Here is a 24,307-nt window from a genome sequence, read left to right as displayed (position 1 = left end):
GTGTAACGTCTCGCTTTGTGACAGCAATTGCCGCTGACTTTGTAGCAGAGATTTCGAGTTCGCGGGCCGAAAGGAACGCTGAGATCGAATCAATTCGAACGGATAGGGCCTCTCCGCACCTGCTGCACAGAGGTCTTGGAGATCCAGTGAGAAGGTGCGAGTGCGTTGCCTGCTGACACCCGCGCCACAATAGCTCCTGACGGCATTTTGAGAAATGAAGCGGCAACAGTAACGAAAGGTTCCACTGGATAGGTTCCACGTTAGGCTTAGAACACACATGGAGTAGGGCAACAGGGTTCTATAAACACGAGTTGGGTGCCTCGATTCACGCGCGTCTCCACCGTGCGGCAGCGCTGGCGTCGAGGCACCCAGCCTGGAGCAGTGGAACGTGGTAAATTTAAATTGACTTGAGCAAACCTCTAGCGTGTTTATGTTGGGAGGAGCGAGACGTGACAGGAACAGCATGAGAGGTGAGCGGGAAAGAAAGGGAGGCATTTACTTGGCAGGGGCGCCAGACGAGTATTGTCTTTTGTCGACATTTGCAATGAAAGGATTTTTTTCCCCATTGCTTCTATATGGCCGCATGCATCTCATACAAGCTCACCGGGTCCTGTTAGTCCCCTCAGCTTTTCTTTGTACCTGTCCACCATTTGTTTCAAATATTCCGTTTGTGTTTTAAGAGCTTGTAATATGCAGAATCTGACATTCCATGATGATAAAGTTGCTGGATGGCTTTCGTGCATTGTTGCTGTAGAGAAGGGGGCTGTAGTGTCAACCACAGGATGATCACTAATACTTAAAATTTCCACAATATTAATGCTTGCAGGCATACGGGGAAGTAAAGGTGGCACCCCAGTGTTTGTATTGACTTCATGATGAAGGCTGCGTGCACTGGGCTTTGTAAAAGGGAGGTAGGGTGCAGCATGGCTTGCCGACTGAAGCATCTCCGTATACTGTATGTACCTCATAGCAAGGTTTGCAATCCACGTGGTGTGGTATTTAGCACAGTCAACAACGTCTTTCTAGCCACCCCGTACACCACCAAAGTGGCTAGGTCATTGCGCATCCGCAGCAGGCATGCATTCATTCATTCGAAGTAATGCTATGCAAGATCTGGCTGAGCAGCTCATGCAGTCCAGTGAAACTCCAACGGGGATGGCAACTGGCTGTCAGATCCTGCAGGCATTGCAGAACATGACAAAGCTCCGAGGTTTAAATCAGCATCTGTCCTTTATAAACCACTAGCAGGAGGTGGCCTCAACCCAGCGTCCAGCTAATTCTGGTACTAGTGCCACATCCTCCCCTGGAGAGCCTAGGGAAAAATTAGTGCATAGTAATTGCCATAGCAAGCAACAGCGGCGCCATGTTGGCCTTGGGAGTGTTATTTTAAATTTAATACACACTTGACGTGACATTAATGAAGGGAAATAAAAACAATGAACACGAAAAGGAGACAGCTTTTAAAAGGTACCAGAAACAGCATTCAAAAGATTACAGTCAGCCTGGCTGCTGAGCAAAAACAATTCAGAGGGAAAACAGGTAAAAACAGAAGAGGCAGAAAAAGTGCACAATGTACAGCTCACAATACTTGTTCAAACTCTCGGTACAGCCCACCATATTTTTAAATCGGTTTTAAAAGGTTGCTTCCTCTGAAACCTATTTTGCACTTGTTATTTCGTTTTACCAGGAGGTGCGCAGAAAATGCCTTTGGCATCACGGCAGCGAGGTGGCGCATTCTGCTGAGAACCATCCATCTCCTGCCCAAGAATGTGGATTTTGTGGTGAAGGCGGCATGCATTTTCCACAATTTCCTGTCGATCCTCAACGATTGAACAATGCCAACAGTTCTTGGACCACGAGGACAACTTCGGGAATGTGGTCGCAGGGCAGTGGAGGCAGGGTGTTCAGCAGGCGTCGGGATGGGAGCACGGGGACCCCCTGCTATTTCCCACTTCAAGGGACGCAGTCCAGAAACTTCGGTGCGGATGCTGCAGATGCCAGGGCCCTCTTCTCTACCTACTTCTGCAGCAGCGCTGGAGAGGTCCCTTGGCAGTGGCACCAGCCAGGGGTCTCCAAACAAGGGGCTCTCAAGCGCTTGCAAGAGCAGGGGCTGCACCCACTTTGCTGAAGGTAAACTTCTCCTTTAATAGCAAAGACACCCTGAATCATGTTTACCCATCTAATATTGGCCTACTCATATTGCACCATGCAAGTCAACCTGCCTCATTCTGTATGCCCACGTTTTGTCAGCTCTAAGATTGACAAGAGGCACCACACTTCAGCTACTCTTAAATTGCTTGATCACTTCTATAATCTTCATGCGCATGTCCAGGTGGTGCTCCTCTTCTAGTTCTCTCATTGACCTCACGAGCGACAACGCAAAATGATGATGGTCGTCCTGTTCCTCTAGACTGTTTGTTAGTTTTCCGAGATGCTCTATAAGCAAGCTGTCATCGTCGTCTTTCTTTTTTCTTTTTTTGGGTGGCTGCATGCTGGCAAGGCTGGACCCCTGGCTTTCCAGTGACGTCGCCGCCAAGTACGCGAGCTTTTCTCGCAATAAACTTACTGGCGGGTGGTCATAGTGTCGCGCAGGAACAGCAGCTGCGTGTAGAAAGCCCACGAAGCCGGCTGCACTGCACTGTCGGCTGGCGGGCTCTCTTCGTCGTTGTCGTCTACTGGGTCAGAGTCGTCGGCGTCTTCAGTGCCCATGCCGCTTTTTTTTTCTTTTTGGGCTTGGACGAAAAGCCTCCTGAATTTGTCTCTAAGGAACTTCCATCGCTTTTGCAGCGCAGTGATGCACTCTGCGTTGACGAAATGGAATATCAGCCGCTGCTTTCAAAACAACCTGTCAAGCCGGCGGAGACGCGCCACACGTACCTTTGCTGACCATTCCCGGCAACATGATCTTGCACACTTCCTTCCACAAGGCATCTTTTACTTGTCGATTCTTGTGGTCCTTGTGCGTGGCCAGACACAAGGACGTCCGGCTGGCCACACAAGAAATCAATTTCTCTTTGCTTATTGCCATCGCCGATTTGGTGAAGGCGGCCATTGCGGCTGGGAGACAGGAGGAGCGGAAGCCTGCGGCAGCGGCGTTTGATTGGCTGCTGCCGAAGTAGCAACTTCCGACGCGTGTGCCTCATTCTGTATGCCCACGTTTTGTCAACTCTAAGGACAAGAGGCACCACACTTCAGCTACTCTTAAATTGCTTGATCACTTCCATAATCTTCATGCGCATGTCCAGGTGGTGCTCCTCTTTTGCTACTCTCATTGACCTCACGAGCGACAACGCAAAATGATGATGGTCGTCCTGTTCCTCTAGACTGTTTGTTAGTTTTCCGAGATGCTCTATAAGCAAGCTGTCATCGTCGTCTTTTTTTTTTCTTTTTTTGGGTGGCTGCATGCTGGCAAGGCTGGACCCCTGGCTTTCCAGTGACGTCGCCGCCAAGTACGCGAGCTTTTCTCGCAATAAACTTACTGGCGGGTGGTCATGGTGTCGCGCAGGAACAGCAGCTGCGTGTAGAAAGCCCACGAAGCCGGCTGCACTGCACTGTCGGCTGGCGGGCTCTCTTCGTCGTCGTCTACTGGGTCAGAGTCGTCGGCGTCTTCAGTGCCCATGCCGCTTTTTTTTTCTTTTTGGGCTTGGACGAAAAGCCTCCTGAATTTATCTCTAAGGAACTTCCATCGCTTTTGCAGCGCAGTGATGCACTCTGCGTTGACGAAATGGAATATCAGCCGCTGCTTTCAAAACAACCTGTCAAGCCGGCGGAGACGCGCCACACGTACCTTTGCTGACCATTCCGGAAACATGATCTCTTCCTTCCACAAGGCATCTTTTACTTGTCCATTCTTGTGGTCCTTTGGCCAGACACAAGGACGTCCGGCTGGCCACACAAGAAATCAATTTCTCTTTGCTTATTGCCATCGCCGATTTGGTTAAGGCGGCCATTGCGGCTGGGAGACAGGAGGAGCGGAAGCCTGCGGCAGCGGCGTTTGATTGGCTGCTGCCGAAGTAGCAACTTCCGACGCGTGTGCCTCATTCTGTATGCCCACGTTTTGTCAACTCTAAGGACAAGAGGCACCACACTTCAGCTACTCTTAAATTGCTTGATCACTTCCATAATCTTCATGCGCATGTCCAGGTGGTGCTCCTCTTTTGCTACTCTCATTGACCTCACGAGCGACAACGCAAAATGATGATGGTCGTCCTGTTCCTCTAGACTGTTTGTTAGTTTTCAGAGATGCTCTATAAGCAAGCTGTCATCGTCGTCTTTCTTTTTCTTTTTTTGGGTGGCTGCATGCTGGCAATGCTGGACCCCTGGCTTTCCAGTGACGTCGCCTTTTCTCGCAGTGACGTTGCGAGCTTTTCTCGCAATAAACTTACTGGCGGGTGGTCATGGTGTCGCGCAGGAACAGCAGCTGCGTGTAGAAAGCCCACGAAGCCGGCTGCACTGCACTGTCGGCTGGCGTGCTCTCTTCGTCGTCGTCGTCTACTGGGTCAGAGTCGTCGGTGTCTTCAGTGCCCATGCCGCTTTTTTTTCTTTTTGGGCTTGGACGAAAAGCCTCCTGAATTTGTCTCTAAGGAACTTCCATCGCTTTTGCAGCGCAGTGATGCACTCTGCGTAGACGAAATGGAATATCAGCCGCTGCTTTCAAAACAACCTGTCAAGCCGGCGGAGACGCGCCACACGTACCTTTGCTGACCATTCCCGGAAACATGCCTTCCACAAGGCATCTTTTACTTGTCGATTCTTGTGGTCCTTGTGCGTGGCCAGACACAAGGACGTCCGGCTGGCCACACAAGAAATCAATTTCTCTTTGCTTATTGCCATCGCCGATTTGGTGAAGGCGGCCATTGCGGCTGGGAGACAGGAGGAGCGAAAGCCTGCGGCAGTGGCGTTTGATTGGCTGCTGCCGAAGTAGCAACTTCCGACGCGTGTGCCTCATTTTGTATGCCCACGTTTTGTCAGCTCTAAGGACAAGAGGCACCACACTTCAGCTACTCTTAAATTGCTTGATCACTTCTATAATCTTCATGCGCATGTCCAGGTGGTGCTCCTCTTCTAGTTCTCTCATTGACCTCACGAGCGACAACGCAAAATGATGATGGTCGTCCTGTTCCTCTAGACTGTTTGTTAGTTTTCCGAGATGCTCTATAAGCAAGCTGTCATCGTCGTCTTTCTTTTTTCTTTTTTTGGGTGGCTGCATGCTGGCAAGGCTGGACCCCTCGCTTTCCAGTGACGTCGCCGCCAAGTACGCGAGCTTTTCTCGCAATAAACTTACTGGCGGGTGGTCATAGTGTCGCGCAGGAACAGCAGCTGCGTGTAGAAAGCCCACGAAGCCGGCTGCACTGCACTGTCGGCTGGCGGGCTCTCTTCGTCGTCGTCGTCTACTGGGTCAGAGTCGTCGGCGTCTTCAGTGCCCATGCCGCTTTTTTTTTTCTTTTTGGGCTTGGACGAAAAGCCTCCTGAATTTGTCTCTAAGGAACTTCCATCGCTTTTACAGCGCAGTGATGCACTCTGCGTTGACGAAATGGAATATCAGCCGCTGCTTTCAAAACAACCTGTCAAGCCGGCGGAGACGCGCCACACGTACCTTTGCTGACCATTCCCAGAAACATGATCTCGCACACTTCCTTCCACAAGGCATCTTTTACTTGTCCATTCTTGTGGTCCTTTGGCCAGACACAAGGACGTCCGGCTGGCCACACAAGAAATCAATTTCTCTTTGCTTATTGCCATCGCCGATTTGGTTAAGGCGGCCATTGCGGCTGGGAGACAGGAGGAGCGGAAGCCTGCGGCAGCGGTGTTTGATTGGCTGCTGCCGAAGTAGCAACTTCCGACGCGTGTGCCTCATTCTGTATGCCCACGTTTTGTCAGCTCTAAGGACAAGAGGCACCACACTTCAGCTACTCTTAAATTGCTTGATCACTTCTATAATCTTCATGCGCATGTCCAGGTGGTGCTCCTCTTTTAGTTCTCTCATTGACCTCACGAGCGACAACGCAAAATGATGATGGTCGTCCTGTTCCTCTAGACTGTTTGTTAGTTTTCCGAGATGCTCTATAAGCAAGCTGTCATCGTCGTCTTTCTTTTTTCTTTTTTTGGGTGGCTGCATGCTGGCAAGGCTGGACCCCTGGCTTTCCAGTGACGTCGCCGCCAAGTACGCGAGCTTTTCTCGCAATAAACTTACTGGCGGGTGGTCATGGTGTCGCGCAGGAACAGCAGCTGCGTGTAGAAAGCCCACGAAGCCGGCTGCACTGCACTGTCGGCTGGCGGGCTCTCTTCGTCGTCGTCGTCTACTGGGTCTGAGTCGTCGGCGTCTTCAGTGCCCATGCCGCTTTTTTTTTCTTTTTGGGCTTGGACAAAAAGCCTCCTTAATTTGTCTCTAAGGAAGTTCCATCATTTTTGCAGCGCAGTGATGCACTCTGCGTAGACGAAATGAAATATCAGCCGCTGCTTTCAAAACAACCTGTCAAGCCGGCGGAGACGCGCCACACGTACCTTTGCTGACCATTCCCGGAAACATGATCTCGCACACTTCCTTCCACAAGGCATCTTTCACTTGTCGATTCTTGTGGTCCTTGTGCGTGGCCAGCCACAAGGACGTCCGGCTGGCCACACAAGAAATCAGTTTCTTTTTGCTTATTGCCATCGCCGATTTGGTGAAGGCGGCCATTGCGGCTGGGAGACAGGAGGAGCGGAAGCCCACGGCAGCGGCGTTTGATTGGCTGCTGCCGAAGTAGCAACTTCCGGCGCGTGTAAAAATATCTGGCATAGCCAGACCTTGCCCAACGCGACGCGCTTGGCCAGGCGCGCCGTCTCCGACACGTGCCTCGGGACGCGTGAGCGCGTAAAATCTAGCGCGCAGGCGCGTGCATGTGGTTACCGCTTTAAGTGTATACATTTCAGTTATGTGTTACAAGTACAACAAGGCACAGATCAAAACTAGAAACTCCATTGAGAGGGCATTCGGCGGCCAGAAGAGAAGGTTTCCGTGCCCGAGGACGACGCTGCAAAGCAAGACCGAAACTGCACCAATTGTAGTGACAGCATGTGCCGCCCTTCACAACCTCAGCCGCCAAATGAACCGAGCCATGTCCAGATGAAGCCGACAACCACATTGGAAGCAGCCACGACCAGCCAGCACCAGCAGTGCAGAATGGGCAAGATCTTGATGGTTATAGGAGGAGGGCAAGGCTGATCGAAGAATACTTTTCCTGAAAATGCACCAGATAAAGAAAGTGCACTTTTTTTTACGTACCAAGGATTTATGAGCAGATTTCTTTCAGAATGTTGTTTTATTGCTTTTGTTGTATGGCACTAGCTATTTAATTTACTGAGCTTTTTTTTTCTCGCACGTTTTCAGCATAAAGAGCGTGTATCGCACTCCTGCAATGTAGAAGCGATCCACCACCAATAATCTCATTCACAACATACGCTGTTTCCCTTTCCACCTGTTAGAGGAAAAAAGTGATAAACAGCGAACACAAGCCATTTTTATTCCATTTTCTTTTTTGCCAGCTGTATCTTACGTTGAAGTAAAATTTGTTTTGCCTTGAGGTTTTCTACCTCAATGTGGTCCTCTTGCTTTCTTTTTCCTCCCTTGTCACGGCTTTCAGCGCGGTGAAGCCGCATCCGGAGCAAATGTTCCCGCTTCTTCTGGCTATCTTCTCTGGTCACTGAAGCCATGCGGGGGCGTAGCTCATCGCTGGCACTCAGCTGCTGCTTTGCCTGGCTTATAATGGGTGGGGAGGCAGCGGCAACACTCCTTGCTGGAATGCTGGAGTGTGAAGAGTCCAGAAAAGCCAGTGACGTGTCTTCTACCTCGGCTGTGCATGCAGCTGGGACGTCATCCATGTCCTCCCCTCCAGCCACAGCAGGACGACTTGGAGGGTCAGACATCTAAAAGCTGCAACAGCTGCCTGAGATAATTATCCATGCCAGCTTTGCAGGGAAAAGCACATGCCAAATGCAGACCTGAAAATCGCCTCTTCGTAGTTGTTCGCCTCAAAAGATTTCCTAATGATTCCTTCAAGGAACTTGGAGACTAGGAATATACGCCCCTCATATATGACTATTATTTTGGCGCTCTTTGCCCCAGTTGGCCTTGCGCCATAAACATCCAACCATCATCATCAGAGACGAGGAATATAGACTGGGAGAAGACGAGTTTGGATTTATCTACTGATTCAAGGACCAAAAAACAAGGATACTTGTCCTGTTTCGGAATGTTGATGGTTGGTAGGGATGGGAAGGAAACTTCGGTGCGGCCCCTTTTCAGGGACCATTCAAGTTTTTAGGGGGGTTTAATTTATCCATACGGCATAGGAAAAAGGAGGGGATGGGGGTACTTTCTTCTTCAGCCTTACCCTGATAGCTGAAGAAGTCCTGGAGCTCCCTGCCTGGTAAACAGACGGAGCTGATCTGCCGGAGCTTGACCTGGGCTCCGATGGCCACCGTTCGTGATTTCTCACCCTCCACCTATAAACACATCGACACGGTTGGATACAGCTTATTTTTGGGGGGCTCGGGGTCCGCGGTGTCGCCAATACCATCACCAAGATTGCTCAAGGTGCCCCGTGAAGGGATGCAACCTGCAGTGGAGCACCTTTATGAATGATATGTAAAACATCCATAATGCTCACACGTTCAGTTTTCATGCGCTACAACAGTTCGTAAAGATGTCTTCTAAACGTGTAATGAACCTGAAAAGTTTGAGTGTTGATGATGATGGTTGGATGTTTATGGCGAAAGGCCAACTAGGGCAAAGAGCGCCAAAGCAATGGTTATGTATGACGGTTGAAGATGTAATCACTAAGATTGCTCAACAAAAGCAGAGATTAAAATAGTAAAATCAGTATGACAATGAGGATGGCTGGTGTAAAAGACCAGGGTGTGATAGTGCAGGGCATGAAACTATGTGCAAAAATTACGCGTGATAGGAAATAAGCTGTAAAAATTTGATTTCGCTAAGAAACGTAAAAGTGCGTTGCAGAGGGACTATGGCATCATCCGCTAAAAACAGTGCTGGATGTAGTGGGATGTGTTGTCTGTATAGTCGTGGGAAATGTTTGCGTCTTGTTCTGTGGAGTGCTCTGCATGTAATGAGAATGTGAATTACGGATAGGCCCTCCCCACACCTGCTACACAAGGGTCTTGGAGAACCAGTGAGCAGATGGGAGTGTGTTGCGTGTGTGTGGCCTATCCGCAATCTCTAGTGCAACTTCAATGAATCTGTTGTGTGAGTCAGTAGTGTATGGTCCTAGGTGTGGTTTAATTACGTGTAATTTGTTGTCTGTCTGTGTGCTCCAGTCGGCTTGCCAGGTTCTGCGAAGGTGTTCTCTTGTGTATGGCTTGAGGTCGGTGTACGTAATTTTGTAATGTCCACTGTGTTCGTGTGTGCCGCAGCGGCGGCCATTTGGTCTGCGGTCTCATTTCCTGCAATCCCATAGTGACCCGGTACCCAACATACAATCGCTTCGAGATTTTTGGCATACGCTGACATTAAAGTCTTAAGAACTAGATTTATGACATGATTTTTAGAGCGCTTTTGGGATGATAATGCACGTACAACGCTGAGTGAATCTGTGTAGATGATGAACTTTTGAATGTGATGTTGAACAATATGACCAGCAACAAGAAAAATGCCATACGCTTCCGCCGTGAAGATGCTCGAATTTACATGCATGGATGTAGAGGCCGTAAAGTTGGGTCCGTGCGCAGCACAAGACACTGCGATGGAAGTTTTCGATGCATCACTAAAAAATTCTGCAGCCTGGTATTTTTGCTGCAGATACTGAAAATGTTGTGAAATCGCGATTTGTGGTACCCTGCTTTTCTGTAATTGTGTAAACGACAGGTCACACGATACAGGGCGAAATTGCCAGGAGGCTATAACGTCAATGGTAGATGTTCTGAACGTGTCCAAAAAGGAGATTGATAGTTCAGAAGCTTTCCTTCTCACCCTAAGTGAGAAAGGTAGAGACAGAGATGGGCGATTTAAAAACAGCTGTGACGTGGATGTATTCATAAAAACAGGTTTAAAGGATGGTTGTCGATTGATGATATTTTACAAGCATATAAAAGATCAACATAAATTCGCTGGTACTCCAGGCACCACTTGTCACACTCCACATACAGGCTTTGGACAGGGCTTGTACGGAAAGCACCACACGAGAGGCGAAGCCCCAGGTGCAGCACTGGGTCGAGCATTTTGAGCGCTGTTTTTGTAGCCGACCCATAGACAACACTACCGTAATCCAAACGAGACCCTACCAAAGCGGTATAAAGGCGCAGCAGAAGTTGTTTATCTGCACCGTATGATTGGTGAGACAGGACTTTCAAAATATTCATTGTTTTTAGACATTTTTGTTTGAGTTGTTTGATGTGAGATATGAATGTGAGTTTTTCATCCATCACCACACCCAAAAACTTGTGTTCCTTTTTCACAGGGATTGGGTCACCATTGAGGCTTATTTCAGGATCGGGCCTTATTCCACGTCTCCTTGAAAATACGACACAGGTACTTTTTGTGGGATTAAGTTTGAAACCATTTTCGTCTGCCCAGCGAGAGTTTCTTTACCCCAAGCTGGACTTGACGTTCACATATAGATATGTTACAAGATTTAAAAGATATTTCTACATCATCCACATAAACTAAACAGGAGATCAATGGAGGAAAAGCTTTCCAAAGCGAATTCATCTTGACGATAAACAGCGTGCAGCTCAAAACTCCTCCTTGAGGCAAACCATTTTCTTGAATGTGAACTCTGGTGTGAACCCAACTCTCACACGAAATGTTCGTTTGGACAGGTAACTATCAAGAGTGTTTAACATATTACCTGTTACACCATACGATATTACCTGTTACACCATAGTCTGCAAGGATGCCGTACGCCATGCTGTATCGTACGCTTTTTCGATGTCAAAAAATACGGTCATGCAATACTGTTGGTGTATAAAGGCATCTTTGATGTATGATTCTAATGAACAAGCTGATCATTTGTGGATCGCCCTGCCCGGAAGCCTGCCTGGCAGCTCTCCAGAAGACCATTGTACTCAAGGAAGTACACGAGTCTCCTGTTGATCATCTTCTCGAGAAGCTTGCACAGGCAGCTGGTCAGGGCGATGGGTCGATAACTGGCAGGAGAGGAAGGGTCCTTCCCTTCCTTCAGGAATGCCACTACTATGGCCTCCCTCCAAGAGTTTGGAATCTGCCCCGAAAGCCATATGTTGTTGTATAGATGTAGGAGTGTTTCAAGAGTGTCTGGGTGTAGGTGTTGTATCATGGTGTGTGATTTTGTCTGCACCTGGAGCTGAAGGCTTACATGTGGTCAGAGCGGCCTTCAGCTCATGAATTGAAAAGGGGGAATTGTAGGAAGTGTGCGACTTGTTGTTATCGCGCAGGGACTTCTTTTCTACAGGTGTTTTGTGTATCATGAAAGTGTTTGTGTAGTGTGCTGAACTGGACACGTGTTCGAAGTGTTGTGAAAGTGTGTTAGCCTGGTCTTCCAGTGTGTCCCCTGTTGTACTAACCAGGGGCAGGCTGTGTGTCGGTTGTCCTTTTATTTTTCGTATTCGTGTCCAGACTTTGTGTGTGTCAGTGTATGAGTTGATGGAAGTGAGGAAGGTGTGCCAACTCTCCCTTTTCGCCTCACGACGCACTCGCTTCCCAAAAGCCTTTGCCCATTTAAAAGAAATTAGGTTATCTGACGTGGGGTACCGGCGAAGAACACCCCACGCCTTGTTCTGGGCCTCTCGCGCCCGCCTGCAGTCCTCGTTCCACCAGGGCCTCCTTGGGTTGCGTGGGGCACCGGAGACGTGGGGAATGTACTATTCGGCGGCGTCGAGGATGTGCGCCGTGAGCAGTCGGGTCGCCTCTTCTACGTGTAGGTGTTTTATGGATGTGTAGTGCAGTTTAGATGTTTCTGTGAATGTACTCCAGTTTGCTCTTCCCTCATTGAACCTTTTATGACAGGGGGAAGTGTTTGTGCCTATGCCTATGTATGTCAATTTGGTGGGGAAGTGGTCACTACTATATAGGTTTGTGTCCACATGCCACTCAAGAAATGGGAACAGAACTGCAGAGCCAAGAGCCAAGTCAAGATGTGAATAACTGTTTTGTTCTATGTTATAATATGTAGCTTGGTTTTTGTTAAAAAGGCTTGCTCCTGATGATGTTAGAAATTTTTCAATTAGGGGCCTCGGGCATCTGTGCGAGAAGAGCCCCAGATTGAATTATGTGCATTGAGGTCGCCTAAGACGAAGTACGGTTCAGGTAGTTGATCTATCAGGGCCTCAAAATCAGTGTTCGATAGTTGGTAATCCGGAGGGATGTCGAGGGAGCATACCGTTATTAACCTATCATAAATAATTGTTCGTATCGCGACAGCTTCTAGCATGGTGTTTAGGTGGATGGTGTGACACGCCAAGGATTTTCGGGCTACTATGGCCACACCACCTGAAGAATAAGTGCAAGTGTGCCTGTCTTTTCGAAAAACCAAGTAGCTATTCAAGAAGTTAGTATGTTTACTATTCAGGTGTGTTTCCTGAAGACACATGATACTTGGCTGATGTGAATGAAGAATCTCGTACACATCATCTAGATTGTTGATAAGGCCTCTACAGTTCAATTGCATGATGTTGTCTGTTCCCATTATTTACATTTAAGAATGACTGGAGTGTGTGTGTGTGTGTGTTCATGTGTCGTCTTTCGGGGCTGTTACTCTGGGATTGGGCTTTTTGGGCCTGTCTGTAGGCTTGGAAGTCGGTGGCCGCTCCTTGCGCTGCGTTGCAGGCAGGGTCGGCCTGACATTCATCTCGTCGTCGGATGTCCGAGGGGTGCCCGACGGACCGGGCCCCCCGGACTTGGCCCCCCTCGGGAGCCCTTCGTTTCAGCCGCCAGCGCCGAGGGCGTCCGGGGCGCCAGAGGTGGCACGGGCGGTGCGGTGGCGGTGGAAGCCGGTGCGGGGCCCGTGGTGTCCATCACCTCGGTACCCTCCAACGCACTGGAGGATGGGGATACAGAGGCGGGAGCGGCACTGGTCCCAATGGAAGATGTTGCCACCACAACCGCTGCTGCCTCAGCAAGCGGCGTGGTGGCTGGTTGGGCTGCCAGAGGCAACCCAGCGGGGGGCGGGGGAGGGACCAGGTCAGACTCGCTGAACTGGGTCCCTGTGGAAACCAGACGCCGCTCCGCCCCCCGGCGAGCTGCGTCGGCGTACCCCCCCGAGGGAAAGAGGCGAACCTCTTCCGCGCCTCTGGGAAAGTGATGTTTTCTGTTACCTTGAGATTGATTATTTTCTTTTCTATTTGGAACTTTTCGCATTTCCTGGAGTAGGCCGCATGTGGGCCCCTGCAGTTTGCACAAGTGAGGATATCAGAATTACAGTTGTCGGTGGGGTGGTCCTGCGCGGCGCATTTCGCACAGGTTGTTTTGCCGCGACAAGAGGTTGTACTGTGTCCAAACCGCTGGCACTTGAAGCAGCGGCGCGGGTTCGGAATGTAACGACGAATGGAGCATCGAATAAAGTCTGCGTTGATATGTTCAGGAAGTGAGGAACGGTTAAAGGTCAGGATAATATGTTCCGTGGGGATTATGTTATCATCCCTGCGCATCGTGGTGCGGTGCACAGCTGTGACGCCCTGATCCTTTAAACCTTCAAGCAAGTCGGCATCTGTTTCCGTAAGAAGATTTGCCTCAGGAATCACACCCTGGGAGCTGTTGAGGCTCCGGTGGGGTGTGACCCTGATGTCCAGATCATGGATGCGGGTTTGTTCAAGAAGAGTGCGGGCTTGTTGTTCGGCCTGGAGTTCTACAAGGATTTCTCCCGTCCTAAGCTTTTTAGCTTGATACTTTCCACCTATTGTGTTTTGCAGGAATTTCGAAACCAGGAATACAGACAGGGATGCGATAGGTCTTGCTGAGTCAGCTGACTCTATCACAAGGAAACGAGCATAGTTATTTACGGGTGTTGAAAAGACAGTTGTTGGAAGGGGTGGGAATGAAACTTCGGTGCGGCCCCTTTTCAGGGACCGATCACGTTTGGGGGGGGTTTGAAAATGCCATATAGCATATTATAAAAGCAGGGAGACGGGGATACTTTCTTCTTTGACCTTACCCTGGTAGTCAAAGAGGTCCCGGAGCTCCCTGCCTGGTAGACAGAGAGGGAGCCCATCCGCCGGAGCTTGACCTGGGCTCCGACGGCCACCGTTCGTGGTTTCTAACCCTCCACCTATAAACACATCGCCACGGTTGGATCCAGCTTATGTTTGGGGACTCGGGGTCCGCGGTATCGCCAGTACCGTCACCAAGATTGCTCAAGGTGCCCCGTGCGGGGAAAGTTTGAGTGTTAGGTCTAGCAGGCCACATCGGTCGTTGCGTTTTATATATGTGCTGCTGCAGCTGGGTGGCACCCTTCCTGTGCTGGAAGCAAAGGATGGCTGGTGCAAAAAAGACAATTGCTGGGCAGTACACATTTCTTTGCTACCTAGCCAGCAATGTGGCATATAAGCCTCATGTCATTCCTCCTTACATGATATGGAGGTTCCAAAGCTTCTGAAGCACAAGGCTTGTCAGCCTAGAACCTTACACAGTCCATCAGCTTCTGCTTTGTTTTCCCAGTCTTCCGTGCTGAGGAGAGAACTGATTGTGTCTCCCTCGACATTGCCACCTGATAATACGCTTCGGGCGAGACTGTAAAAGGGTAGGCAGTCAACCGTGAGCAGGAAGTGCTGTAGTGTTGAGTGCACATTGCAGCCTGATGACATCCTTACTATGCCAAGAAAATTGTCAAACTTATCCCGGCTCTCCGCTGCACCGCTCACATCCTTCGAGTGCGAAATCCCTCAGCTGTTGCAAGCTGAGCGGTGCAGCGGAGCGCCGTAGCAGACGACAGAGCGGCTTCTCCCGCCTCGTGCAGTCAGTGCGCATGTGCCGGCTGTCTCTGCTTGTCGCCGCTTTTCGGCGCCGGCGCTTTGCCGAGCGCAGCATCCACATGCTCGCCGTTTCCCTTTAACAGTGGACCCCACTGTACATGACGGAGCTGCGCCAGCAGCAGAGCACATTCGCGCGACTTCAAGTGGATATGGATTGGCTATAGCTCCGGCTTGGCGAACCGGTGCTGTGCCTCGCGCATACATAGCCAGCCACATCGTTATCACCAGCACAGGGGTGGAACAGGTAGAACAGCTTTTGAAGCACTTTTTGGAGCACTTTTTATCTGGCGCATTCCATTGATGCTGGCCACGCTGATGGAGCTGCGCCCATCTAGAAAGTGCTTATTTTCGCTAATGCCTCTCTCTACACCTGCATTTCCATGAGGAAGAGAAAGGATGGCCTTGACCACCTTTGACAGCAGAGGATACTTCTGCTCACCAGTTTCGGTTTTCAGAGCAAAAATCTTCGCCCAACACACATCAATTTTTTTCGTTGGGGCACAGTGTGGCCTTCGCATCATCACACATGAAAATGTGCCACTCGACAACCAGTGAGGAAACCTGGCCATCACACACAACTTGAGGCAGTTGCCCTGCAAGAAACCGCAAAGAGCGCACCTCCAACTCTGCGTCACTGTTCTGCAGTGAAAGTAGCAGTGTGTGTAAAACGACTTTGTTGTCCGAAGGGAGGGTGCGAAGTAGAGCCTTTGAACACGCAAAATATAATGATCAGGCACCAATGCGAAATGGCTTTTTTCAGTTGCACCCTATGTTGTCATGGCTTTCTCAGTGTCTGAGGCTATTGCCGGGACAGTGTTCCAAAGTATAGAGCTGTCAAGGTCCAACATCTGTCTGCACTTCTCTCTATTACTCTGCCTCTCAAAGCACGGCTCAGAACGAGGGTTAAGAGCTCCCTGTGCATCACGTGAAGCAGTGGCTCTTCCGGTTGGAAAAGATTCTGAAATGCAATGAAAAGCTCAGCAGCATTCTTCAGAAAGCATTTTAGCAAGCAATGTCTTGTCAGAGAAAGCCTGTGCGAGGCGTCTGTGCTGGCTTTGGGCATCTGATCGCTGCACCTTGGGGTCTTCTTCCTTGAAAAAAGATTTCAGGGCTTCGAACTCAGGGTGTCTAGCAAATTATTATTTTAAGATTCCCAGACTTCCAGATTTTCCCTGACCGCTGCATAGGTGGCAATACATGCAAGACCATTAGTGCAGAACACAAAACACTGTTTTATTTAGAGTGCAAACATAAATTATTCACCACAGATTGTAGTTTCTGACTAGAGTATTATTGCACAAGGTCTATGCAAACACAAATCGGCTTCTACTGTTCGTGTCAGCCATTGCACAAAAGTTCTTGAAGCACTGATCTGTTACTTTTTAAGAGAGTCTATTTTTTCTTGCAGGAGACTAGCTTCTGTCCGCGATTCACCAAGCAGCCTTCGCTTCTTTTCTTCCAGTTCTTTGACAAGAGCAGCCACTCTTTTCTTGTCCTTCTGAACACCTGACTCCACCCGTCTTTCTGCCTTCTTTTTCTGCAATTCCTCTCTGAAGACGCTGTAGGAATTGCGAACCATCTGCACCATCTTGTCAGTAATTACAACTTTGTCCACACCACCTGCTGCCAACACAGCATTATGGACCAGTCATTGTGCTATCAGCGAATCTTCTTTCAAGTTTTCTATGAGGCATTCTTTGTTGACTGAGAAGCCTCTTTCTACGGCAGCATTGCCGTGAGACAAGCAGAGGATGATCTTGATAAAAGAGAGCAGCTTTTTGTGATCATCAGAGCAGAGATCTAGCCACAGAACGTCCAGCCTCAGCTCTTTCCTGTCAAAATTGTTCAATTTTTCTTGGGTGAGGCTCAATGAACAGATCTGTATGTAAGAACGATGGGCCCACTCTGCTTGCAGACCAGTCAGCCACTGGTGCTGTGAAAGCACTTCAAGTGCGAAGGTCAATCGTTTTGGGCTAGCCTCTGGAGACAATGCGAATGTCGGGTCTAAACAGCTGGCACCCCTAGTTAGCTTATATTTCAACGGTGACCTCTCCACTACCTTTCAACAGCACACTTTAACCAAGGAAACACAGTGTCTTTCTTGAATTGGTGCAAGGTAAGCTGTGGCATTTTGGGCACCTTGCGGAGCTGATTTTTCGCAGCGAACCCAATGTCAAAGCGCGTACAGGCATACCTGCCAACTCTTCTGAATTTTCTATAAAATGTACGAATTTCGGCCAGTCTTACGATTTTACAAATCTTGCCCGATATTTTACAGAAAATATTTTGATTTTCAAAAAAAAGGGAATATCTAATAAAACGAGACTGTGCCACATTGCACCGCCACGAAAGAGCAATACGCGCTTTTGTTATCATCATCAGCAGAAGCTGCAACTTTGTCACATTCTCGGGGGTGGGCTACGCATCCATGTCTGGAATTCGCTTCCACCTCGACCAGCCTGTTTCGAGCGCGTCGTTCGGAGGCCGGTTAGGACCTTCGTGTTCGCGTCGGTCTTCGTGTCGGGATATTCGGGTACCTCCATGGCTGTCTTTTTTTTTTGCTCGCCATATTGGGACCCAGCGGGGGGATCCCGGCGGAGCAGGAATGTCTTCGCCGCCATTTCGGCCCACGGGGCAGTGGGCCATGTGTTTCGGCAAGAGAGGGGCAAGAGTGCCGCGGCCAACAGAGGTCCCACCCGCTTGGTTCTCGGAAGACGCGCTGTCCGAAAGACTGTGTGCTCGGTGCAGCGCGGGGTTCACGACTCGCGGGGAGAAGGAAGTGAGAAGTGGCGGTGGAAAATCGTGTGGTTGTGACGCGGCGGCCGGTTCTGAAAGCTGTGGTCTAGGCCCGCGTGCGACGACAGCAGCGACTTCGGGCCACGAGAATTCCCCTCGAGGAGGGGACTGTGCGGGGCCCAGGTGAACCCGAATTGCGTCGCCGATCAACGGGACTCACCGCAGACGACCGGCGGACTGGCGCATCTTCTCCGGCGAGGCCGCCGACCAAACCGAGCTAAGGCATCCTCCCCTTCTCCGCTCTTCTGCAGACTCTAAAATCGCCCTCTCTATAATCGTCCTCCTTCACGTAGACTGCGCGGACTTGATTAGGCAGTTTTAGCATATCGTTACCGTGTTAGTGTTACCGTTTACCGTGTTACCGGGAGCGGGGGTTTCCGTTTACCGGTGAAAACGGTAAGCCGCATTTTAGCGTACCATTTTTCGCTGGTTAGCGTGCGGAAATTTTAACGTAACAGACACAAAATGATGATGATAGCAACATTTTTTTTGTCGAATATATGTTGAATTCTATCAATAGCATTTATTTCTCGCAGTGCTTGCTTTTTCAGTCATTATTTATAGTCAATTGAGGCCCAGGAAGCCGTTGGCGGTTTCCTGATTAGGCCAGACTAGCCTATCACAAGCCAAGCCAATCTCCTGCCGTCGAGTCCGTCATGGCAGCGCCTCGTAGCAGAGTGTTGAAGCTCAGCTGCTGTGCTCCAGTTCAGAGTTCACCTTCTGCTATGGCTCAATACAGAAGCGTCCTTTCAGACCCGCTGTTAATGCGGTGTCTATCTTGGCGCGATATCGAGGATGCGTACTTGTTGGAACTGGATCCGGAGCCGCGCCGCAGTCTAGCAGCACGTGGACTGCTCAACGTAGCAAGGCTAGACAGCCCTGAATTTGAGCGCATGTTCAGGTTTAAGAAAGTGGACTGAGTATTTATATTCCTGCCTCATGATGCCTGGCAAGGTCGTGAGCGCGCAGCGTGTGCCGGTGCCAGGACGCGAGGCGTTATGTATGACTTTGAGGCGTCTTGCCTACCCGAACTGACTGGCTGACCTGGAGATGATGTTTAACCGGCATCTTTCTGTGATTTCGAGTGTGGTGAATCAGGTTCTGGCACACGTGGAATACCACTTCGGTCACCTGCTTTACGACCTGACTACACACACGTGGTTGAATATGGACAGCCTGGAGCGATTTTCCGAGGTAAGAATATATATTGCATATAAAAGAGGGGCGCATATAAAAAAAAACACGTAGTGCAAACAGAAACAAGCATTACAATTACATCGTTGTCTGTGGCATTACAGTGGAGAGGTGCATACACAAAAAACATAGTACCCACACAAATAAGACAGCACTTTTCAATCTCCACCTGGACAGTTTTTACAATGCCTTCACGAACCCCAAATGCCAAAGAAGCTAGACCGTTCTATTCTGGACGTCTTACGATAAAAGATAACTCTAGCAAACCAGTTGAGCTATATCCATGCACTTTGTGATTGTGGTCGAGTCACAGTGGCATGTAATGTGACAAAACAAATATTTGTCACGAGGTAGCATAATTTGTAAGTAAATATTGTCGAACAATATTCGCCATAATTTTTTTTTCTTGGCTGTAGCGTGTGCCAGCCTCATTGCTGTTTTAAACTAAGCATGCTTTGTCGTCTTGTATTACTTTCAAAAGCATATTGCACAGATAGTTTACCAACTTGTCTAATTTCACTTCACACACTGCTGTTGGTAGATCCCACACAATACTGATCTAACAAATTTATGCACTAGATTTTGGGAAATCTGTCTGAGTTTTCTCATGCTCCTGCGTAGGAAAGCCTTTGAGACAACAGAAGCTAGAGTAAACCCCCATTACAACAGAGTAACTTTATCAAAGTACCAAGTGCTTTTACCAAAGTGCCATGCTGTGCCAACCGATATGCATGCATTTTAGATCAGATTACTGCAAGCATGCGCATGGCTTATTCTGCTTAAAATGAACGGGCAAGTTGCGGAGCCACACCCAGGCGAGCAGATGCAAGAATTATTGTGATTGAAAATGGGGCTCCTCAGACAATTGCTATCATTGCTATTTCCAGGCTGTGCATGCCAAAGGTGCCCCCAAAGGTGCCCCCTCAAGAACTGCTGGGGATTTGTCGACGGAACAGCCCGCCGAATTTGTCGGCCAATGGAGGACCAACAGGAACACTTTTCAGGCCACAAGAGGTGCCATGTGCACAAGTACCAGGCAGTGATGTGCCCGAACGGCATAATTTGTCAACTGGATGGGCCCTTCAGGGGGCGGCGACATGACGCGGGTGAGCATGGTTGGGACTTTCATTACAGGGGCCATGAAAACAAACTTTGTTCATCTTACTAGCCTTTAGTAACTCACTTATCTCCACTACACCTACAAGATACATATTTTTAACCGTACAAACTCAGTATTTCCCCCTCCCAATTCGCACAGTACTGCTGTTTCCACTAGCTGGCAAGCAGATGGTGGGGGGGGCCTAAGCAATTTTTGCTACTTGGTGAGCATGCATCGTTGAAAATTGAGCGCGAACTTAATTTCCAAGGATGCATGTTCACCAACTAACTCGACTCTCCATTTTAGTTTACTTCTAAGATTAAAGCCACCCCTCCTTATTGCAGCTTTTGCTAAGGAAAAAAATTCCTGCGTGGCAGGCTTGAAGTCGGGAAAGCTTGTCAGTAGCCGAAAGGTGCATCAACGAATGATAAGTACTACTTCATATAGCCTGGCAGTGAGCAGCTATACCATTCAGGTAGTGAAAAAATATGAGCTGTTCATTTCGGGCCAATAAACTGCACATGCACTAGTCAATGAAAAACAGAAAGCAGGCTTCCACCCAGTTTATTGGTAAAGGCAAAAAAACAGCTCCACATTTTTGCTGGGCCCGTGTGTTAGGTACCCTAAGATGCAAGTTGTGACAAGAAAATTATTTTAGATACGAAAGTTAATATGCACCGTTCAAGCCATTCAGGACAGGTACAAGCCGACCAAACTACATCTTAACACATGATTTTGCATTGTGCTTGCGTCTGTGTTACTGGCCTTTTGTGTGAGCTGCTTCTGTATTTCAGGAATCCTTAGGGAGAACCGCCTCTATGACAACCTGGAAAAGGTCCCGATGGGTCACCCATATGTGATTTATGGCGATCCTGCTTACCCTCTCCGGCCGCTGCTGTACAAGCCCTTTGGAGGTGCCAGGCTGCAGCCCCATGAAGCCTGGTTTAATAAGCGCATGAGTGCTGTCCGCCTGGCGGTGGAATGGGGATTTGGGAAGGTGGCAGCGGAGTTTGCATTTGTTGATTTTCACAAGAATAAAAAAATGAGCAGGCAAAATGTTGGGCGCATGTACAAGGTCGCCACGCTCCTGGCAAATGCACATACATGCTTGTACGACAGCCAAGTTAGCATGTACTTTAATTTGGACCCACCTGCCCTTGACGAATACCTTGTTCCATTCTCGCCTTCAAATGTGTAGTTGCCCGTACCAGAGCTCCGTGTAGGTTGTGAAGGGGCTCAAGGAGGCATTGTTACAGTTCCCAAGCTCAGCACTTTTAAACATCTTCTTTATGACAGGACATTAAGGGGCCATGCTGACAAAATACAAGTTTTGGTTTATTTGAAAGATTTCATGTTTTACCATGCCCCCAGTGCTTGTCCGTAAGCAAACAATGCTTTATTCACTGAGAAGCTAGCCAATTTAGGTTAAAATTTTGATTCTCCCACCAAATCATGCATTTTCATGACATCTGCAATGACATCACATGAATTGGTCTTCAAGTTGCTGTTTCCTTGTTTCCCGTTAGTCAACCTAGATGCCGCTACCATCTAGGCAGAAGGCAGAAAACGGTTGCCGTTTTGTGCCTTTGCTTTATTTTGACCGTATTTGTACCTGGCTTGTTTTTGTTAAGGTAGAACATAATTGTTTCATGAAACATGGTGTTCACTCGACAAATACGGTCACGTAAGACACAGTTGCTTACGCCACTCGGCCAGTGTCATCTGACACAACCCCGAATAGCCACAGTGCTGTGCAGCTAAAACATGCATGGTGCGCGCAGTACCAACAGCAGTAGGCATGAGTACTGCTTGGTTTACGTGTAATTTCGTACCTTCCGCTGTTTACCCCACCATTCTTACTGCTGTAAAAAGAATGTGCCCTAATTTTAAGGGCAAATAGCTTGTTCGGCAAGCTTATAAAAAGCCCTGCCTAATTTACGTTTGCTTTTGATGCCCTCAACCAACATCTCGAAGTCAAGTCGGCGCTCCTCCAGCGCGAGCCGCCTACATTGGGTCTCCTGCTCTCTCTTGTCTCGTTCATCGAGAAAGTCGCGGGTGGTACCGTGCCTTTGCATACCTGCACAGAATAGACAAGAATAAATACTCATAAATGCAATGAGTATTTTTCACCTGAAAAGTAAAAAAAATCAGCTGTAGAATAAAAAAATAAAAAAATAGTACATGCTAACTAATGTGAGCCACAAGGGGAACCTAAGTGCAAATTACTGAAAGTTGGAACGGAAGTGCAGAACAGCACAGTGACTGGGAAGCACCAGGGCATGTCAACAATCTGGTGCTACAATGCATTCCAAAGCACATGCCAGTGCCCAAGAAATAAGAATTCATCTACACCAGCCCCCGTATGGTGGGCTGTGTAAACTGGTGAAACGTGGAGAGAACCTCATTACGATTGGCAGATGAGGCCGTCGTGATTTGCTTTTCGCTGGACTTAGTACAACCAGCACACGTGGACTGTGACAGCGTGGTACGTGCATCACCACGCGGTTACAGTAGGCTTGGTAGCATTTCTTTTTTACCCCGCAGTTTACAATACTTGTGCTGGGTGAAAATGTTATCTGCTAGAAGTTATGTGAACAAGGCTAACTGCAGTAAGTTAAGGGGCTGACATCATTCCTCCTCACCTCGTGCTGGAGTGGTTTGGCTGTTGCCCGGGTGGATGACCTGCAGAGGTGGCCTTTGCCGAGGAGTTTGTTGTGGGCTACAGCGGCTGTGCACCACAGGTGCTTCCTGACAGCTCATGCCGGTTAAAACCAGGCTTGTTTCGCCATCAGGACTGCGAGTGCTGCCGGCAAAACTCTCTGGGGGTGGTGGGCTCTGCCGGTCGCTCGAACAGCCAGGAGTGCTGCCATCAGAACTCTGTGGGGATGGTGGGCTCTGCTTGTTGCTCGAACAGGCAGGAGGCGTCTCGGCATCCACGTAAATGCCTTCGAGCAGAATTTCCGCAGGTGACAGTGCCTGCGCATCTTTGACAAGCCCGAAAGCACAAGTAGAAAGGTCATGGCAGTTCAAAAGCATCACAGTAGCCAAGCAATTTTAACTTCTTGTGTGTGTTGGCTGACGATTTGTGCGTTTAGTACACAACAAAGTTACAATGCATGAAATGATCGTGGAACACCAATTATGGCTTCGATTCCCCTGTTTAAAATACACAAAATATTACACGGCACACTGTGCCACAATAGTGAAGCCAAGAGTCTGTGTAAAAGTACGTACTGGTCCCACTGAGAAAGTAACGACACATTCAGCAAGTAGGGAGTTTGTAGCAGTGTCGGCAAGCTGTGTGGAAATGCGGAATGCCAGCAGTGTACCCACTTATTTGATTTGTGTAAGAAAGTAAGCTAGGGTCAAGTCCAAACAATGTCAGCTGTAGCTTAATAGCACGGACCAACTTCATATGCTCAGTGTAATCAGCAGCAAGTCTCAACTACAGTTCTGGCTCGATGCAGGGCCACAGAAACTAATGTTGTGTACTGCAAGAGGCAACTCGTGGTTTCCACCCAAGGAAATGAACGAGGTAATCATACTCTCTTGTCCAGTTCGCAACATGTACGGCGTCGCATAAAAACCATTCCACGTAGCGCGCACGTGATGTCAGTGGCTGTAGCCCGACACAGGACCACGGTGCGCTGACGGGGCATGGGCTGCACTGAACAAACACACGAACAAAATGAACAGCTCGCACAGAGTCTGCAAAGCAGGATACACGAGGCCGTGCTAGCTGCCTACCTTCATCTCTGCTTGGGCTGAGCCCCGCTGCTAGCCACTCGGCATGACCGTCCAGGGCTACTAAGACCCTGCCGTCAGTGGCAGGGTCTCGAGCGGTACAACGGGCTGTAGCCCCAACCCGCCGACTGTTCTCCGTCCTCCCGCGGCTCTGGCGGAGTGCAACCCGGCGAAGTTTATGTCCAAACTCCTTGCAGAGGTCGGCAACCTGCTGCAGGAGCTGATCCATTGCCGAATAGTCCTCTTCGGTCCCCGACCTGGTTACAAGACGTATAATTTGCAAGGAGCCTGAATGCTTTTCGCACAAAAAATGTGCAATGAAAAACACTTACTGCCTGATGCACGCCCGTTCTTCATTCAGGAAGCGGGTGAGGACCAAGTCAACGCGCTCCTTAACGCTTCTTTCCGTGAATGGCTTACCCGTCAGCGCAACGAGATTTTCGGTGACCTCAGCCCATAAATGCTGGTCAGCGAACGGGTTCAGGTTCACGACTTCTTGCAAAAGCGCAACGTCGTCCGCCACGGAGTAGCGGA

The 24,307-nt window shown here is 49.2% G+C and overlaps 1 protein-coding gene and 1 pseudogene across 2 annotated transcripts; one reads left to right on the top strand and one right to left on the bottom strand.

Annotated features, from left to right (window-relative positions):
* The first annotated feature begins 4,737 nt into the window (after window positions 1-4,737).
* Window positions 4,738-22,811, top strand: LOC144146827 (uncharacterized; annotated as a pseudogene). Its single transcript, XR_013317741.1, has 3 exons — window positions 4,738-18,930; window positions 19,818-20,036; window positions 20,824-22,811. The product of XR_013317741.1 is annotated as an uncharacterized LOC144146827 (transcript).
* On the bottom strand, window positions 5,906-6,336 carry LOC144146481 (uncharacterized). The gene is made up of 2 exons (XM_077678428.1): window positions 6,194-6,336; window positions 5,906-6,158 (listed from the first exon to the last, which is right to left on the bottom strand). Exons 1-2 carry the CDS (start codon window positions 6,334-6,336, stop codon window positions 5,906-5,908), a joined length of 396 nt encoding a protein of 131 aa, XP_077534554.1.
* Window positions 22,812-24,307: the final 1,496 nt, after the last annotated feature.

This window comes from Haemaphysalis longicornis, unplaced genomic scaffold (genome assembly GCF_048455015.1).
Source record: "Haemaphysalis longicornis isolate Haplotype H1 unplaced genomic scaffold, Haemaphysalis longicornis Haplotype H1 scaffold_7, whole genome shotgun sequence".
NCBI lineage: Eukaryota > Metazoa > Arthropoda > Arachnida > Ixodida > Ixodidae > Haemaphysalis > Haemaphysalis longicornis.
The sequence above is the reverse complement of the archived record's forward strand: the minus strand, read 5'-3'. Positions and strand labels throughout refer to the sequence as shown.